The following is a 20594-nucleotide window of genomic DNA, read 5'->3' on the forward strand; positions in this document are numbered from 1 at the left end:
ACTTGGAGATAGGCAAAGGTTTCTTAAGTCACAGAATGCACTAGCCATAAAATAAAGGATCGGTGAGTTAGACTTCATCAGAAGTAAAACTTGCTCATTAAAAGACACCACTAATAGGCAAGCCATTGACTAGGAGAAAGTACTTAACAAAACATGTGTCTGATGAGGGACTAGTATCCAGGAAATATTTAAAACTACATTTCTACAATAAAAGTGCCAACAACACAATAAAAGAAATTGGGCAGAAAAGATTCTGGCACTTACAAAAGATATACAAATAACCAATAATCCAGTGAAAATGTGTTCAACTTCCCAAGTCTTCACATAATTAAAATCAAAATAAGTTAATCACTACACATCCACCTGAATGGCTAAAATTAAAGACTGACAACAACTAACTCTCAAACTATTGGTAAGAATGCAAAATAGTACAGATATTTTGGAGAAAGTTTGGCCGGTTTCTTAAGAGAACTAAACATGCATGTGTCCCATGACCTGGCAACTCTACTGCAGAGAAGTGAAAACATTCATACAAACACTCGTATATGTTCATAGCAGTTTTATTCATCACAGCTCAAAGCTATTCATCGATAAAGGAGTAGATAACCTGTGGTATAGCTAGTTATCTTTTGATACTTGCAGCAAATACGGGTGAATCTCAGAAATTATGAATAGTGGAAGAAGCAGTACAGAAAGGATTCATACTGCATGATTCCATTTATATGAAATCGTAGAACAAGCAAACTATTCTATGTAGGGAAAAGAACCAGAGCAGAGCAGTGGCTGCTTCTTGGCGTGTTGTCTGGGAAAGAACATGAGAAAACTTTTTGGGGTGATGATAATGTTCTGTAGTTTGATAGGGTTACATAGGTGTGTGCATGTGTCCAAACTCAGCGATTGTATTGTATATTTTATTGTATGTAAATCTTATATCAAAAGAAAAACAGTAAATATTGAACTTTGTTAATGATATGCAAGCTGAAGATCATTTCCTGATATTTGTTATTTACTTTGAAATATATTTTTAAAAATTGGGCTAGTGGATAAGAGGAACATACATAAGTAAGCATAGTAAAACATTGATGATCATGGTGATGGTTACACAACAATGAATGTACTTAACGTCACTGAACTATATACTTGAAAATGGTTTCGATGGTAAATTTTATGTTATGTATATTTACCACAGTAAAAAAATTAAAGTAAGACATTGCTAATATTGAATAAAAATCTAGGTAGTGATTATATGGGTGTTCACTCTAAACGATTTCTAATGTGCTATATGTGGGGAGGAAGTTAAATCTTGGGGGGAATAAGGCAGAGTGGAGAAATGCTGTCCCAGTTACCGACCAGACTCCCATTTTTTTCCGTGAGGGAAACAGTAGAGCTCCCAGGAAAGTAGAGTGAGATCTCAGAAGTCAAGGGTATGTATATTACCTAATACTTCATTTTTAAAATTTCTTTTGCTTATTACTGGTAAAGATTTTAGAGACTATGAGCTGTTTTTTAGAAGAAAACAATTTTATCACTTATTACGATAGTCTGAAACCATGTCACTTATCTGCCTTACTTAACAAACTGTCAAAGAAGCATGCAAGTCCAAGTGTATTGTAACCATAGGAGAATGTCATGTTACCAATAACAAGACTAGCATCGGAAGATTGAATTAGAAATAAATGTGTGCAAAGGGCATAAAATCACTTTTTAAAGTTTGGGCTTTCACAGTTATTAGCAATTAACGTGTTTTGTTTAATTTTAGATTGGATCTGGTTATCTTCTGCAGACTTAAGGGTAGACTTTCTTAGTTGGAGAATTAAGTAGTTGTGAAACGTGCAAATAACCAACTGTACCTAGAAAAAAAAAAAAGGATAGAAAACTAAAGCCAGAGTTTTGTGCCTTTATCCTTTCCATCATGATTCAGCACTGCATTTATTATCTTTATATATTCTTTAGATAACTTAGTTCAAAAGTTCACATATTCAGATCCACCTAGTTATTCTTTTGGGCAAGGGTAGTCAAGGCCATTTTGTCTTCTGTGCTTTTAAAATCTGAAATTGAAAGCAAGTGGGGTTGTTAGGTTATTTTAATGAATGAAAAACTTTTTTCTTGACCGTCTTTGAGAAGAATGCTAGCTTGAAAGGGGTTCCTACAGATTTCTTTGGCCTGCTGCCAGGTGCATCCGTGGCCAAAAGCATGTATGTTTGTCTTTGACGGTGACAGTTTTGTATTTTTTCAGTGATCCTTCTGTGCCATTTTGAGTGGAGTGTCTTTGGTAAGCATAAATCTGTAGTAGAGCAGACTATTAACCCATTTCAGCAGCCACAAAATTTGGATCTGAGTTTATAAACACATTATCCACAATGTCTTTTGCAACTCAAAAAGTGGCTTCACTTATTATGAACTATTAATGCAAAAGTAACCAAAGAAAAGAACTAATCAATGTGAAAATGTCTGCATACTTTTCTTTACATGAGTAAAGAACTGCCCATTTCCATTGGGCAGTTCATATAAAAAACTGAAGTGCCCATTTCCATTTCCCCTTTTATTACTGAACAGTTTCCCTTTTGTGGTCATAAATCCTTTTTTTTTTTTTCTTTTAGCTCTTTCAGTTACATTTAAATCTTAGAGATGTATATTTACAAATTTTGTAAAATTAGTGCACAGAAGATAGAACATGTTGTATGGATCCTTAGTTGGTGATTTATTCTTGAAAATGAAAAAGATGATAGACTACTAAAGGGTCACCTTGAAATTTCTTGCCCATTTATTCCTTTCCACAATAAGCATTTGAGCAGCCTTTCTTTTCTTCGAGGTGTATACTTGGGAGAGTGAAGTTTGAGAATGGCTTTGGGAATGGTTGAAGTTGTCATGAAACCAAGAGATTTCCCCAGATTTAGGAATGAAAATCAATGGTGCTGCTGTTCTTTGAATTGGCAGGAACCAATTTTTTTCCCTCTGCCTTGAGATTACGTTTGGATGTGTTAGTGCCCTCTTTTGGTGTAAGAACAGTACTGCATCCTTAAATAATGGGCAAGAGATAGACATCCTTAAAAGTTTTTAAAATAAAAAGTATGCTCACATTATAGAAGATTTGGAAAATAAAAGGAAGGAATCAGTCATCCTTCTACCAGCAATATAAACACTCTTGGTGAATACATACATTCATTGTCAGATGCTTCATCTGCCATTAGCAAAATAATTAAGGTAACTGAGAAATTATTGACTTTACTTACATAAATTTATACAGAGAAGCTGTATTATATATTGAAATGGATTCTAAGAAATACTTAGTACAGCACAAGACTTTAAACATGTTGAAACATAATTAGAAACAAGGGTCTTTCAAATGAAAATAAATTTTAGGTCATGTGATAACAATGGTAAAGTTATAACCGAAAAGTAAGGAAAACACTGACTTTGCACTTCTGAGAACTTTTGGCTTTCGTTTTTTTTTTCTAGTACCCATTGAACTAGCTTGGGTCGGTACTCAGGACTGTGGAAGAGGCTAGCCAAAGCTACTTCTGTCTCTGTCAGGTGGTGTACTAGAGTGGCGGTTTGTTAGCCCAGTGGTTCTCAATTAAGATCTTCTTTTCCTGTGGGTAGATTCAAGGAGGTAGACTTTGTCAGGCCACGGTGTTTGAAAGTGGAGGGTCAGGGAGAAGGAGTGGTGAGCCCTGTTTCCGTAACTCTGTCTTGGGTTACTGCATGGAGGGTAGAATAAATGGGGTTTGAGGTGTTATGAGGTGCTTCTAAGTGATGTCTTCTGTTTCCACCTCCATGTCAAAATCTCCTGAATCTATGCTAGTCCAGCCTGCCCTGTAGGCCCACCTGTCGTATTGCATTTACCTCCTGGCCCTCTGCCTCCCTCTAACCTTTTACAGGCCATTCTCTTTATTTAATCATAGTGCTGACAGTGCAACTTCTTTTTCATTGGAAATTTTATGTGGAAGCTTGGTATGTAAAATAGATCAAAGGAGCTGATTTGGTTGAAAGGGTCCCTAGTAATCCCCCAATCTTAATTTCTTTTTTTTTTTTTTTTTTTTTTTGCGGTACGCAGGCCTTTCCCGCCACGGAGCACAGGCTCCGGACGCGCAGGCCCAGCGGCCATGGCTCATGGGCCCAGCCGCTCCACGGCACGTGGGATCCTCCCGGACTGGGGCACGAACCCGCGTCCCCCCGCATCAGCAGGCGGACCCCCAACCACTGCGCCACCAGGGAAGGCCCCCAATCTTAATTTCTTAGTATCATAGCAACAAAGAGGAAAGGAAAAAAACTTTAATTCTCTGTAGCAGATTTTAACTTTAGTTCTTCAATTTTCCATTTTAATTGTAGCAGGAATTAGCAGTCAAATGAATAATAATAGCTGACGTTGGTAATACTACCTAATCAATAGTGTTCTGAGTGCTTCTACAGATTAACCCATTTAATGCAGGCAACGTCCCTAAAATCCAGATACTGTATGATTCCATTTTGCAAATGAGGAACCCAAGGCACAGAGAGGTTAAGTGTCTTGCTCAGAATCACACAGCTAGTAAATAGAAGAGGATGTAAACCCAGGCAGTCTGGAGCAGAGTTTGTTCTTTGCTGTACTGATTCTGAAGCTGGGGATAAAGCAAAAAAAACCCAAAAAAACTTTATTGAGGTATAATTGCTATGTATACACCCGTGGAACTATCACCACAATCAAGATGATGAACATCTCCATCACACAAAAATTTCATTGCTCCCTTTTTTTTTTTTTTTGCGGTACGCGGGCCTCTCACTGTTGTGGCCTCTCCCGTCGCGGAGCACAGGCTGCAGATGCGCAGGCTCAGCGGCCATGGCTCACGGGCCCAGCCGCTCCGCGGCATGTGGGATCTTCCCGGACCGGGGCACGAACCCGTGTCCCCTGCATCGGCAGGCGGACTCTCAATCACTGCGCCACCAGGGAAGCCCTCATTGCTCCCTTTTTAAATCTCTCCCTCCTGTCAGACAACCATGGATCTGCCTGCTGTCACTAGATTGGTTTGCATTTTCTAGAATTTTATATATATGGAATCATAAAATATGTGTACTTTTTTTTTATCTGGCTTCTTTAACTCAACCTAATTTTTTTGAGATTCATGCATGTTGATGAGTGTATTACTGAGTGGTTTTCCATTGTATGGATATACCATTTGTTGACAGACATTTGGGTTATTTTCAATTTTTGCTGAATTTTTGATTTTCAGTTTTGCTTATTTATTTTACAAATAAAGCTGCTATGAACATTCATGTCTTTATATGGACACAATGTATTCTTTTCTCGGGTAAATACAAGTGAAATGGCTGGATCATAGGATGGTTGTAGTTAACTTTGTAAGAAACCGCCGAATTCTTTTTCCCAAAGTGGTTTGCATTAGTTTATATTCCAGCCGGCCGTGTATGAGAGTTGCGGTTCTTCCATGTCCTCACCAGCATTTGGTATGGCCAGTCTTTTTATGTTGTTTTTGTTTGTTTGTTTTTGTTTTTTGTTCTTTTGCGGTATGCGGGCCTCTCACTGTTGTGGCCTCTGCCGTTGCGGAGCGCAGGCTCCGGACGCGCAGGCTCAGCGGCCATGGCTCACGGGCCCAGCCGCTCCGTGGCATGTGGGATCTTCCCGGACCAGGGCACAAACCCATGTCCCCTGCATCGGCAGGCGGACTCTCAACCACTGACTGGTATGGTCAGTCTTTTAACACTAGACATTGTGCCAGGTACATAGTAGGCTCTCATTGTGGTTTTAATGTGCATTTCCCTAATGACTAATGGTGGTAAGCATCTATTCATGTGTTTACTTGCTATCCATATATCTTCTCTGATGAAAAGTCTGTTCAAATTTTGACTAGTTTTTATTGTGTTTGTTTTTGAGAATGGGTGTGTGTGTGTATGTGTTTATACACATTCTGGATACAAGTTGTTTATCAGATACATTCTTTGCAAATACTTTCTCCAGTCTGTGGCTTATCTTTTTATTCTTTTAACAATGTCCTTCAAAAAGAGCGGAAGTTTTTAATTTTGATGAAATACAGTTTTTCAGTTTTTTCTGTTATGTATCAAATGTTTATTGTTGTATAGAAGAAATGTTTCCCAATTCCAAGGTCACAGAGATTTTTGTTTGTTTTCTTCTAGTAGTTATATAGTACTGGGTTTACATTTAAGTCTGTGATTCTTGTGTGTTAATGTTTACATGTCATGTGAGGTGTTGTTAAAATTTGGGGATTTTTGCATATGTATATTCTGTTGTTCTGGTACCATTTGTCGAAGACTCTCATTTCTCCCCTGAATTGACTTTACCACTTTGTCAAAAAATAGTTTGTCCGTATATGTGTGGGCCTGTCTGTGGACTTTGTATACAGTGTCATTGCTCTGTTGCCTGTCTTTAAGCCAATACTACACCATCTTGATAATGGTGGCTTTATATTACCCTTGAAATCAGACAGTGTTAAGTCCTTCAACTTTGTTCTTCTTCACAGTTGTTTTGGCTCTTCTAGGTCCTTCGCATTTCCATAGGAATTTTAAAATCAGTTTGTCCATTTCTATTTTAAAAAGCCTACTGGAATTACTTAGAATTATAGATAAGTTGACACCTTAGCAATTTTGAGTCTTTTAACCCCTGAAAACAATACAGCTTTCCATTAATTTAGGTCTTCATCTGTTTCTCTTAGCAGTATTTTATAGATTTCAGCGTACAGGTCTTATACATCTTTTGTTAGATTTATGCCTAAGTATTTCATATTTTCATGCTATTGTAAATGGTGTTTTTAGCTCAGTTTCTTATTGGTTAATACTAATATATGGAAATATAGTTAATTTTGTGTCCTGCAACCTTGCTAAAACTTACTACCTTTTTTGTAGATTCTGTCAGATTTTCTACATAGGCAGTCAGGCCATCTGTGAATAATGACAGTTTTACTTCTTCCTTTCCAGTTTGATGCCTTTTAATTTATTGTTCTTGATTTACTGCACTGGCTAAAACCTCTAATACAGTGTTCAATAGAAGTAGTAAGAGAGAATATCCTTGCCTTCTTTCATTAAATATGATGTTAGCTCTACGTTTCTTGTAGATTACCTTTATCAAGTTGAAGAGATTCCCTGCTGTCACCTAGTTTGCTGAGAGGTTTTATCAAAAGGGATATTGGATTTTGTTTTTCTGTGTGTTTTGAGACGATCATATGGTTCTTCTTCTTTAGTTTGTTGATATGATGAATTATATTGACTGATTTATGAATGCTAAACCAGTCTTGCATTTTTGCAGAAAGACACTTGGTCATGATATACTCTTTTTACATATTGTTGGGTTGCATTTGCTGAATTTTTGTTAAGAATTTTTACATCTATGTCCATGAGCAATATTGGTCTATAGCTTTCTTTTCCTGTAATGTCTTCGTCTAGTTTTGGAATCAGGGTAATGCTGGCCTTATAAAATGTGTTGGTAAACATTACCTTCTCTTCATTATCATGGAAGAATTGTATAGAATTGCTATTATTTCTTGTTCGGTGTTTGGCAGAATTCCCCTGGAGTTTTCTGAATGGGAAGTATTTTATCTATAAGTTTTGTTTCTGTAATAGATATGGGACTATTCAGTTTATCTATTTCTTGAGTGAGCTTTGATAGTCTGTGTCCTCTTCATGTAACATGTCTAGTTTATTGGCATAACATTGATCATAATATTTCCTTATCCTTTTAATGTCTTTAGAATCTGTAGTGATGTCACCTCTCTGATTCCTGATATTGGCAATTTGTGTATTCTTGCCCTTTTTTTTGACCAGTCTAGCTAGAGTTTTATCTATTTTATTGATATTCTCAAAGAACCAACTTTGGTTTCATTGTTTTCTCTGTTGTTTTTCTGTTATCTGTTCATTGAGATCTGCTCTGGTTTTTACTCTTTCCTTCCTTCTGTTTACTTGGCGTTCAAGTTGTTCTTTCTCTAGTTTTTTAAGGTTGAAACTGAGATTACTGATTTCTCATCTTTTCTAATATAGGCACTTGGCTGGATCTCACTGGTTTTGATTTTCATTCAGTTCAGAATACTCAGTAATTTCACTGTTGATTTTTTTCTATGGTCTGTGAGTTGTTTAGCAGCGTATTTAGTTTATACAAAGTTTAATATTGGTTTTCCCAGTATCTTTCTGTTATTGTTTCTAATGTAATTACGTTATAGTCAGAAAACATGAAAGTGTCTTGAATCCTTTTCAAGACCCAGAATTTAGTGTATCTTGGTAAATGTTCCACATGTATTTGAAAAGAATGTATATTCTGCTGTTATTGTGTGGAGTGTTCTTTCAAATGTCAAGAAGGTCAAATTGGTTAATAGCATTCAAGTCTTAGATTCTTATTGATTTTCTGTCTACTTATTCTGCCAGTTATTGAGAGAGGTGTTGAAATCCCTGACTATAATCGCAGGTTTGTCTGTTTGTTTTTTGTTTTTGTTTTTGTTTTTTTGCGGTACAAGGGCCTCTCACTGTTGTGGCCTCTCCCGTTGCGGAGCACAGGCTCCGGACGCGCAGGCTCAGCGCGTGAGCCATGGCTCACGCAGGCTCAGCGCGTGAGCCATGGCTCACGGGCCCAGCCGCTCCGCGGCATGTGGGATCTTCCTGGACCGGGGCACGAACCCATGTCCCCTGCATCAGCAGGCGGACTCTCAACCACTGCGCCACCAGGGAAGCCCTGTCTGTTTGTTTTTTTAACACCTTTATTGAGATATAATTCACATACTATACAATTCATCCATTAAAGTGTACAGCTAAATGGTTTTCTGCCATCACCACTATCCAATTTTGGAACATTTAGTCCCCCCACAAAAAAGTGATTGCTAATACCTGTTAGCAATCACTCCCCATTTCCCATCACCACCACCACAACCCTAAACAACCACTCATCTACTTTCTCTCTACAGATTTGCATATTCTAGATGTTTTCTATAAAAGGAATCATACAATGTGTGGTCTCTTGTAATCAGCGTCTCACACTTGGCCTGATGTTTTCACGTTTTGTCTGTGTTGTAATATGCAGCATCAGAACTTTATTCCTTTTTATTGACAAGTAATTATTGCATTGAATGGATATACTACATTTTATTTGTCCATTCATCAGTTAGTGGGTGTTTAGATTGTTCCCACTTTTTCCCTGTTGTGAATAACGCTTCTGTGAACATTGGCGTACCCAGATTTTTGTGTTGTATGTTTTTATTTCTCTTGGCCATTTGCTTAAGAGTGGAACTCCTGGGTCATATAATAACTCTATGTTTAACTTTTGAGGAACTGCTAAATTGTTTTCCAAAGCGGCTGCACCATTTTTCATTCCCACTAGGAATGCATGAGGTTTCTAATTTCTCCACATCCTTGCCAATATTTGTTATTGTACTTTTTATTATAGCCATTCTAGTGGGTTCACCGTGGTTTTGATTTGCATCTCCCTAATGACTAATGATGTTAAGCCTCTTTTTATGTGCTTACTGGCCATTTGTATATCTTTGGAATGTCTATTTGGGTCCTTTCTCTCTTTTTTTTTTTAACATCTTTACTGGAGTATAATTGCTTTACATTGTTGCGTTGGTTTCTGCTGTATAACAAAGTGCATCAGCTATACGTATACTTACATCCCCGTATCCCCTCCCTCTTGTGTCTTCTCATTTTTATTATGTTTATTTTTTTCATTTAGGCTGTTCTTTTTATTATTGAGTTATAATTCTTTATTCTTATATATATATTGGACACAAATACCTTATCAGATAAGTAATTTGCAAATATATTCTCTCATTCTATGAGGTTTCTTGTCATTTTCTTGGTACTACTTATAGCACAAAGGTTTTTAATTTTGATATAATCCAATTTATCTATTTTTTCTTTTGTCATTTGTGCTTTTGGTATCATATCTGAGGAACCATTGCCTAATCCAAGATCAGAAAGATGTGCTCCTGTGTTTTCTTCTAAGAGTTTTTTTTTTTTTTTTTTTTTGCGGTACGCGGGCCTCTCACTGCTGTGGCCTCTCCCGTTGCAGAGAACAGGCTCCGGACGCGCAGGCTCAGCGGCCATGGCTCACGGGCCCAGCCGCTCCGCGGCATGTGGGATCTTCCCAGACCAGGGCACGAACCCGTGTCCCCTGCATCGGCAGGCGGACTCTCAACCACTACGCTACCAGGGAAGCCCTCTTCTAAGAGTTTTAAGACACTTTCTCAATTTTCTGAAACAACCATTTCATATCTTTTTCTCTCTCCATAAACCATCTTCACCCCCCTGCCCTCTTCCAGCTGATGACCTCAGCTCCCTTTTGTTGAGAAAATAAAAACATTCAGACAGGAGTCCCCCCTCTTCCATTCTTCAGATCCGTGAATGGGCCTGTGTCTGTGTCTCTGCATCCTCTTCACTACGTTACTCTAACCAGGATCAGTCCCTTCACCTGGCCTCTGGATCTCCATCCCTCCTTTCTCCTGGACTTCACTGCTTCTGCTCCCTATCTTCAGTCTCCCTTGCTTGTGACTGCATAGAAGCGTGCTCTCGTGTTTCCCGTATGTTAAACCATCCCTTGGCTCTGAATGTCTCTACTCCCCTTCACAGCCAGGCTTCTTAGGCATCTTCTCTCACACTGCCTCCATGTCTCACCACGGATTCCTCTTCAGCCCCCGCCAGCTGTTCACTGAACAGCTTTGATCAGATCTCCAACTATCTCCATATTACTAAGTCCAGGATCGCTTTTTTCCTATATACAACCTCAGCAGAATTGGTATTCAGCCTCAGCAGAATTGGCCCGTTTCCACATCCTTCTCCACAAAGCACTCCTTTCTCAGCTTCTGTGATGCCGTCCATACTCTCCTAGTTACCCCCAGCTTCCTTGGTTATTTCCTCTGTTTCCTTTCTCTAGTTCCTCTACTTTTACTCAGCTACTAAATATCGGAGTACCTCAGAATTAAGACTGGGCCTTCTTCCCTATCAATACCACGTAACCTCGTCCATTTCTGTGACTTCCTTTTTTTTTTTTTTTGCGTAGTTGGCGGTCCATGACTCTTAATATTATTTGTGTGCTGATGATTTCCAAATGTGTATCTCCAGCTCAGACGTGTCCTGTTTGCTTCCCACTGGTAGATCTAACCCTTCTTTATGGATGTCTCTAGACATCCATCCCCAAACTAACATGGCCTATACTCCGCTCTTTCTCATCTCCGTAAATGACACCACATCCATCCGTTTGCTCAGGCCCCAAAACTAGGTCTCATCCATATTTCTTTCCCCCATCACCTCCCATATCCAGTTCATCACCAAGTTCTGTCTGTTCTGCCTCCAAAATATAGCGTGTCCACTCTGCTCCATCCTAACCTAATCTAAATGACAATCATTTCTTATTTGAAGCCTGGTGTTAGCCTCCTAGGGAGTCTCTCTGCCTGTACTCTTGCCCCTTCCGAATCCATTTTCTATACAGCAGTAAAAGTGTTCCTCTTTTTAAAATATATCATGTTGGGACTTCCCTGGTGGCGCAGTGGTTAAGAATCCGCCTGCCAATGCAGGGGACACGGGTTCAAGCCCTGGTCTGGGAAGATCCCACATGCCGTGGAGCAACTAAGCCCCTGCGCCACAACTACTGAGCCTGTGCTCTAGAGCCCTCGAGCCACAACTGCTGAGCCCGCACGCCTAGAGCCCGAGCCCGTGCTCCACAAAAAGAGAAGCCACCGCAATGAGAAGCCCACGCACCGCAAGGAAGAGTAGTTCCCACTCGCCTCAACTAGAGAAAGTCCGTGCACAGCAACGAAGACCCAATGCAGCCAAAAATAAATTAATTAAATTAAAATATATATATATATATAATGTTATTCCCCTGCTTGGCATTCTTTAGTGAATTCCCATTTCACGTGAGGTAAAGTCCAAGCTCCTTACTTTGCTCTGTGAAAATACTCCGTGATCTAGTCCCTGCCAGTCTCTCCAGCCTTATTTCACACCGCTCTCCCCTTCACTCACTACATACCATCTACACTGGCCTTCTGTCCTCCCCTAAGGAATGCCAAAGCCCACCACCACCATCCCCAAGAGCCTGTGCACGTGAATCTTCTAGCCTAGAATACCCTTCCCCTGGCTTTTTTGCATGGCCTGCTTCTTATCCTTCATGTCTCACCTTTAGTGTCAACTCCTCAGAGAGGCTTTTCCTGACCACTCTACCTACAGTAGTGCATGTGTGCGCACACATTACTCTCGTCATAGCACAATGGGTTTATATTCTTACAGGCCTCGGTTACAAGTGACATGTATCTTGTTTGTTATTCATTGCTTCTCTTCCCCACTGGAATGTGAGTAAGGACCTTGTTTGCTTTGTTTACTGTTGTGTTGTATTCCCAGTTCCTAGCACTTGCCTGGCACGTGGTAGCCACTAAATTAAAGCTTACTGAAAGAGAGAAGGATGGGAAAGGAAGGAAAGAAAACACGTTAAAAATAAGGAATTTGCTGTTTTAAAAAGTCTTACACTGACGTAGTAAGAGCAGTTGAATAAAAGTAGAAGAGAAGGGCTTCCCTGGTGGCGCAGTGGTTGAGAGTCCGCCTGCCGATGCAGGGGACACGGGTTCGTGTCCCGGTCCGGGAAGATCCCACATGCCGCGGAGCGGCTGGGCCCGTGAGCCCTGGCCGCTGAGCCTGCGCGTCCAGAGCCTGTGCTCCACGACGGGAGAGGCCACAACAGTAAGAGGCCCGCGTACCGCAAAAAAAAAAAAAAAAGTAGAAGAGAAAAAGAACATTTCATGGAATTGAACCATTGCAGCCTCTTGCTGGTTTCCTGGTTATGAAATAAACACTAAACCTAAGTCTAGTGGCTTCACATTTTAAACTTTCGGCATCTGTCTCCTTTCTTGCTTTTCCTACGTGTGTTTCATCCTCCTAACTCTCCCTCAATGTTTGCAGACTATGCCTGTTTCCTTTGTTTGATACTGTGTTCTCAGAATCCTTGGTCCACTGTACTTGCTAGGAGTTAGGTGCAGAAACTTGACTAGTTTGAGAGGGGTTATCAGAAAACAAATGAAAGTTGTGATTATGCCATCTCTTGGTCATTAGCTTAGTTTAGCTCATGTTTAAGGATTCAACAACAGCTATGAAGAGCCTGCTGTGGATAAATAAAGTGACAAGTGCTCTGACGAAAAATAAGGCAGAATGAGATAGATGAGTGATAGAGAATGAGGAGGAGAGGATGTGAGATAGGGTGGGCAGCCTCTGAGGCGGTATCCCATGCACCAGGACCTGAATGGGGTGAAGGAGCAAACCGTGGGAAGTTGTGGTCAAAGAGCATCCCAGAGGTTTGTTGTATCGAACCATCTTTTCCCAGCTTTCCCTCTCTTATCCCCCTTCTAATCAGGATGTCCCTGCTTCTAGCCCGCACCACAATTCTACCGTTGTTTTTAAGGCCGAGCCCAGGGCCTTCCATACTGTTATGCAGCTTGTATACTGCACACCTATAGGGGGCACCAGTCACATGTGTTACCATTGTAGGTTTGACTATTTCGTCACGGTTTTCCAGCAGATGGCAGTAAAGTTCACGAGGAAGGGTGGCTTCTTCTAATTTGCACAAAGGTAGATTTGCATTTAGGCTAACGTTTTTCTGCCTTTTTCCTTCTCTAATACATTGAGGTCTTTTTCTTTCTAGGCCCAGCCTTATCCTCTAAGCTTTTCTCTTTCTGTCCTTCTTTCAAATATTTCAAACTTAAAGAATTGTAAGCACAGTAAGAAAAACTCCCATGTAACCTTTGCTCTGGTTCACCAGTTGTTAACATTTGACCACTTTTGCTTTCCCTCCCTCCCTCTCTCTATAGAACATGTTTTTTCCTGAACCATTTAAGAACTGCTTGCAAATGTCCGTCCCCTTTATCCCTAAATATTTTGGAGTATGTTTCCTTCAAACAGAAACTGTTTGGAATTGTTTTGTGTAGCCACAGTATATTTATTGAATTTAGGAAATTCAACATTGATACAGTACTTTTATCAATTATATAGTGTACATTCAGTTTTTTTCACTTGTCCCAGCAATGTTCTTTATAGCTGTTTTTACTCCCTTATCCAGTCTATGATCACAGTTTGCATTTATGTGTTGTCAAGTCTCTTTACTCTCCTTTTTTTTTTAATGTTAGAGCTTTTTTTTTTTTTTTTTTTTGCGGTACGCGGGCCTCTCACTGCTGTGGCCTCTCCCGTTGTGGAGCGCAGGCTCAGCGGCCATGGCTGACAGGCCTAGCCGCTCCGTGGCATGTGGGATCTTCCCGGACCGGGGCACGAACCCGTGTCCCCTGCATCGGCAGGCGGACTCTGAACCACTGCGCCACCAGGGAAGCCCTCTTTACTCTCCTTTAATCTGAAGAAGTTCTTCAGCTTTTTCTTGTCTTTCATACCACTGATATTTTTGAAGCATACTGGTCAATTGTTCTGTAGACTTTTCTCAAACTGGTTTTATCTGGTGCTTTCTCATTAGATTCGGGTAATATGGTTTGGCAAGAATACCATTGAAGTGATGTGCCGTTCTCAGGGCATTACATCAGGAGGCACATGGTATCTGTTTGTTCCACTAATAAGCATTCTGTGTTGAAACTGTTCTTGTAGCCATATGAACTGTGACATACATATATGGATTATAGTTAAAATTTGAGTGTTTATCATGTGCTGTGTACAGTGCTAATAAGCATTCTGCATACATTAGCTTTATATGTTCCTTAAAACAACTCTAAGAAATAGATGTCACTTTCTTCATTTTATAAATGAGAAAACAAAGGTTTAGAAGGGTTAATTAAGGTAACATGGCTAAAAATTACCAGAACTCAAACTCCTGTCTCTCCAATTCCAAAGTCCTTACTCTTCTTTAAAAGCAAAGAGTAGCACAGAAGAAACTTGCATAGGGCTATTAGTGTTGAAGTTAGACTTCACGGATTGAAATTCAAATGTTGTGTCATTGCTAGATTGGAGGTAATTGCTAGCCCTCACACTCGGAGTTTTTGAGGTGTCTTTAAGGAGAAGCACTTAGATTTTTCCAGTTTGGGTTTCCCAACCATAAGACCCACTTGCCTGAGAGAGTCTTGGTTTATACCTGTTTCCTAAGTTATTAACAGTGTCCCCATTCACTTTCAAAAGTATCATCGTTTAGTAATTGTATGGTCCCCTACCCAAAATCCTTCCTTGAGTTCTCTTCAGATCAACATAGAGACTGGTGTTTCATTGTAACCAACGCTAACAGAACTTGGTATGTTTTTATAAGCATGGTTTGCTTAATTTAGTCAACAGCAAGATTTTCCCACAGTTGCTCTACTGAAACATTTAAAGTAAATGATGTTTTACCCCATCGTACTTCAGTAGCCACGACTAAAGAGTCAGTTTCTAAGTTTCTGTAAACCTGTCCAGAAACCAAAGGTACCTTTGGCGGTGTGAATCATCACCCCTGATGTAATTTGATTTTCATTTATCATTGTCTTCAGGCGGGGGTGCACCTGTAATTGAATGCGAGGGTAATGCTTCTCCAGTGTGCAGGACACAGCCAGGGAGAACAGTCCTAGCCTTGTGGCTCGTGGGTGTTCATATAACTTACGATCCGTTTTCCCTTGGCAGTGCACGACTTAATTTTCTGGCGAGATGTGAAGAAGACTGGGTTTGTCTTTGGCACCACACTGATCGTGCTGCTCTCCCTGGCAGCTTTCAGTGTCATCAGTGTGGTTTCTTACCTCATCCTGGCTCTTCTGTCTGTCACCATCATCTTCAGGGTCTACAAGTCTGTCATCCAAGCTGTACAGAAGTCAGAAGAAGGCCATCCATTCAAGTGAGTTGAAGTATCACAAGTAACACTCTACAATTGAGGGAAGGGATTCGGATTCACTGAGGCTGGGCAGATCTAAATGAGACCTGATTAAAAATCAAGAATTATAGGGCCTAGTGCAGCCGCTCGGTGGCATGAAGCATCAGCTTGAGACCACCTTGTGAAGTGAACAGGTTGGGAGCCAGGAACTTTTCCACAAACTAGAGGCTCACCACAAAGGACTGTCTGAATTCCTGAGCAGGGTCGGTAGGGAAAGCAGAGCATCTAGGACAGCACTCAGATGGGGTCCCAAGTACATGTTTAAGCCGCCACGTAGTTAACTCTTAAAACAGCCTTGAAATCTTGGTGTTGAGGCTGCATTCTTGGCGATACCAGAACTCAGTGTGTTTACTCTTGGTTTTATTACTGATTTCCTTCCTGTCTCTCCTTTAGTTTCCTTAACACCAGGGGCAGGTCTTGATTAAGTCGGGAGGTCATGCATTTCTAGAATCCAGTTGCTAACCTTTCCTACTGTGCTATGACTTTAACAAATGTTTTCCTCATGCTTTTCCTCTTGAAAGTCTTAGACCATAAAAACTTTAACATCAGCAAATGACAGGGTTTTTTTATTTGTTTGTTAGTTTTTAATTTACTTTCAAAATGACAGTTTTTTAAAACCTCTTCTCATGGAAAAAGAAACACTTCTGTGATCTCTCAGAACTCTGACAGAACAGGTGTCTGGCTGCCGCGCTGGTCCTTGTATTTTCTCCTGGTGAGAATAGAAGCGATAATTTAAACTATATATGACATTTAAAAAGTTATTTGCAAATTAGTTTTAACAAACCAACAGTTGTTGGTTGGCGGAGTGGGTAAATTTTACTGTTTTGCCACAAGTTCCAGTGTGCTAGCAGGGCTTTTTTCCCTTTTGCGTGACACTGTTGTGGATTTATAAGATGTGTTTTGCTAAGTTGTATTAATTACAGCATCTAATTTTTATAACTTTTGTATTTGGTAAATATTTTCTTAAAAAATAGGAAAGAAAAACATGTCTGTTACTCTTCTGTTTTTCCCACAAGACTATAGGCTCTTTAAGGCAAAAGCAGTTTTATCTTTCCTGATATCTCTACACCTAGCAGAGGGTCTGGTACTCAGTAGGCGCTCAGCACGTACTGAGCGATTGAACAGATCATGAGCAGATGGTTGTATCTCAATTCTGTAATGCGTCTGGGGACAGAACCCAGGTCTTTTTGGTTTTTTAACAAATATTTTATAATGCCTCCTTTATCACTTTGAAATGAAATTCATAGATAATATACCATATAATATAATGTTATATAATATACCATTGTATGGTATATTATATAACATATATAACAACATTTTAAAAATTGATCATTATTATAAAGAGTGATAAATAGAAAGCCATTGACAATAAAATAATATGTATTCCAGTCAATATTTAATTGCTTGGACATAACTACACCAAAAAAAAACCCATAATAAAGACTTGCACATACATGTATAATCTCCCTTATAGGTGTGATTTTCTAAAATGATGGGAAAAAATCTTGGTAAGGTTTTAGCGTAAACAAAACACAGTTTTAGACAATTCAGGATATGTTAAAACTGTGGGAAAAAATACTTTGCTTTTATATGTTCTGGGCTCTTGATAATTATAAATAGGTTCACCTTCATGAATATCCTGTGAGGCAGTAAAAGTTATGCAGGACATAGGGCAGTTCTTTTTTGTGCATGACACTCCCACACTGCAGACATCTGGCAGCTTTGTCTCTGCCCACTAAATGACAGTGGTGCCCCCACCCCACCCCATGGCAGCACAAAATGCCTTTGCAGATTTGCTAAAACACACCCTTTGGGGCATTTCACACTCTAAAGAACTTCTGTGCTAACAGAAAGAGATCTTCTCTTGCCATGTCAAATGTGTGACTGTTGTTTCTTCTTCTGGAAGAGCCTACCTGGATGTAGACATCACTCTGTCCTCAGAAGCTTTCCATAATTATGTGAACGCTGCCATGGTGCACATCAACAGGGCCCTGAAACTCATTATTCGTCTCTTTCTGGTGGAAGATCTGGTTGACTCCTTGAAGGTTAGTTGCCTCTACAGCTTTTGGTGGTGAGGCTGAGGAAAATCAGGGACTAGGTTATAATTCAGAGGAAAAGCAGTTAATAGGGTTTTGTCAGACAAAAGCAAAGGTATGCTTTTCTCAATCAACTGTAAAAATGGGGACAGGAGTTAGTAAAGGAGGTACCTCTGCGCCTGGAGAACTAACATCAGAACAAGGCTAATGTATTGATAATTGACAGAAATGCAGTTACAGTCTGTTTGGGGGCCTGAGAGAACTATAGAATTCTTTTATGCACCCTCAAATGTATAGTACAAATGAGGTAACCTTCATTTTGAAATTATTTATGGCATACATCACTAAATTTATGCAGACTCAGTTAGCTAGAGAAGAATGGCATCAATTAACCTGAACTTTGCGTTACGATTATTCCTGCTTAACCCTCTGATGTTGGCCTTCACAGCTGGCTGTCTTCATGTGGCTGATGACCTACGTTGGTGCCGTTTTCAATGGGATCACCCTTCTGATTCTTGGTAAGATGGCAAGGAAAATGTCTCCAGGCTCTATGAAGTAATTGGTAAGAGTAAGAGCAAAGATAGATGTCAGCATTGCTCCAGTCCTTCCACATTGGCCCAGCCTTTAACGTCCATAGAGACCTTGACCTCAGAGGAATCTGTGTTTATGGCCACAGGTTTATTAAATGGTCCTACCTAAAAAGAAATATCCAGACAGCTAGAAATAAAGGAGAGTTGTCTAGATTTGGTTTAAATATGGGGATCTTATTTGTAGAAATCATTTTCATAATTTGGAAATTATTTGTAGTACAAAGAAGGAAGCCTGTGTACCTGTATCTAACTGTCCTTAATTGAGAGCTCTGGCCAGGATTTCTCATATTGAAGAAGATCTGTGTTTCCCTATATTTTATGAGGAAAAATGTTCCTGTTACCTATGTCTTGAGACTTTGTGACCATCTCACATTTACACTTGCCATGTCTCATGATTCTGTCTTATAGCTGAACTGCTCATTTTCAGTGTTCCAGTTGTCTATGAGAAGTACAAGGTAAGCATTTGTCTGTTTCTAATCAGATATGCCAGTTGATGTATGAATAATTTTAGTTCATTTTTTAGGCATTGAAAGTTCAGAGCAATCCTTTTCTAACCATTTTTACAGTCTAATTTTATAGGTCAGGTGCCTGTAAGAAACTGGTAATAGTGGTTTCCTTTAAGGAGAGAAGCTGAATGTCTAGGAGAGATAAGGGTAGGAAGGGAACTTATACCTTGCTGTGTGCCTTTTGAGGGGTTTTTTTTTTGTTGTTGTTGTTTTTATTTGGTTGCGCTGGGTCTTAGTTGCAGCAGGTGGCCTCCTTAGTTGTGGCATGTGAACTCTTAGTTACAGCATGCATGTGGGATCTAGTTCCCGGACCCAGGGATTGAACCCAGGCCCTCTGCATTGGGAGCGCAGAGTCTTATCCACTGCGCCACCAGGGAAGTCCCCACCTTTTGAGTTTTTATCACATGGATCAGTTCCAAAAAAATAAGCTGAAAAAATGCTTAAGTAGAAGCTGGTGTCTAAAAAGAAACTTAAACTGTTAAGGCTATTGTGGGAATCCATCAGTATGAACAGATGTTTGCATTGTAGAGTGGTGTATACAGAGTATACTAGATGCTATGAGGTTATTCTTGATAGATTAAGTCATGCATCAGCAGACTTTTATTCATGGCTTTTTTTTTTAATTTATTTACTTTTTAATTTATTTTTGGCTGCGTTGGGTGTTTGTTGCTGCGCCCGGGCTTTCTCTAGTTGCGGCAAGTGGGGGCTACTCTTAGTTGCAGTGGCAGTCTTCTCATCGTGGTGGCTTCTCTTGTTGTGGAGCATGGGCTCTAGGCACGCAAGCTTCAGTAGTTGAGGCACACGGGCTCAGTAGTTGTGGCTCGCAGGCTCAGTAGCTGTGGCGCACGGGCTTAGTTGCTCCGCAGCATGTGGGACCTTCCCGGACCAGGGCTCGAACCCGTGTCCCCTGCATTGGCAGGTGGATTCTTAACCACTGCGCCACCAGGGAAGCCCTATTCATGGCTTTTTGATATTAAATGAATTAGTCTCACCCAGGAGTAAAAACACATTTCTGATTACAGAATATAGATTAGACACACAGTTTCTAGTATTCAGAAAATGCTATATACTCCAGTGTCTCTGAAGGAAATACCTAGCAAGTACTTTTTAAAACTGAGCACTATTTTCATTTTCCAGAATATTCCATAGTGTTTTTAAAAAATGGTTAAAGTAGACAAAAACAAATTACCTTCAGGAAAATTGTTAATCTGTGTGTGGCCACAACTGAGTTGCTTTTCTTCGTTAAAGATCCAGATCGATCACTATGTTGGCATTGTCCGCGATCAGACCAAGTCAATTGTTGAAAAGTGAGTATGCTTAGGTCCCACATTTCATCATGACATGTGCTTCTTTTCCCCCAATTATTTTTAGTCTCCTGTGTAAAATGCTAATGCCAAAGAAAGTAATTTTTACCCTGGGGAAAAAGAAAACCTTGGTTAATAGTTTGATTCTACTAAAAAGTATTTCATCTGCTTCTTTGTAAAGCATGCCTTGTATCTTAGACTAAAAAGGATCGATGGAGTTAGGGCCACTCTGCCTTTTTGAACCGGTTTTTAAATGTTCGTGGTTGTCTACTCACCTTCATTTATTTTCAAAATATCAGTTTTATTTTATTTTATTTATTTTTTGGCCATGCCACGCGGCATGTGGCAAATTAGGT

At 39.9% G+C, this 20594-nt stretch overlaps 1 protein-coding gene across 3 annotated transcripts in view; it reads left to right on the plus strand.

Annotated features, from left to right (window-relative positions):
• RTN3 (reticulon 3) overlaps positions 1–20594 on the plus strand; it is a 61329-nt gene that overhangs the window by 37300 nt on the left and 3435 nt on the right. For 2 of the 3 annotated variants that reach the window (XM_027090004.1, XM_027090005.1), the window contains exons 2-6: positions 15556–15763; positions 17709–17847; positions 18287–18356; positions 18837–18883; positions 20183–20241. In XM_027090004.1, the coding sequence (XP_026945805.1) occupies positions 15556–15763; positions 17709–17847; positions 18287–18356; positions 18837–18883; positions 20183–20241 (523 nt within the window). The remainder of the gene's footprint in view (positions 1–15555; positions 15764–17708; positions 17848–18286; positions 18357–18836; positions 18884–20182; positions 20242–20594) is intronic. The other variant, XM_027090007.1, reaches the window with a different exon arrangement.

Source organism: Aethalodelphis obliquidens, unplaced genomic scaffold, assembly GCF_003676395.1.
Source record: "Aethalodelphis obliquidens isolate GAN/ISIS:26980383/991018 unplaced genomic scaffold, ASM367639v1 scaffold69, whole genome shotgun sequence".
NCBI lineage: Eukaryota > Metazoa > Chordata > Mammalia > Artiodactyla > Delphinidae > Aethalodelphis > Aethalodelphis obliquidens.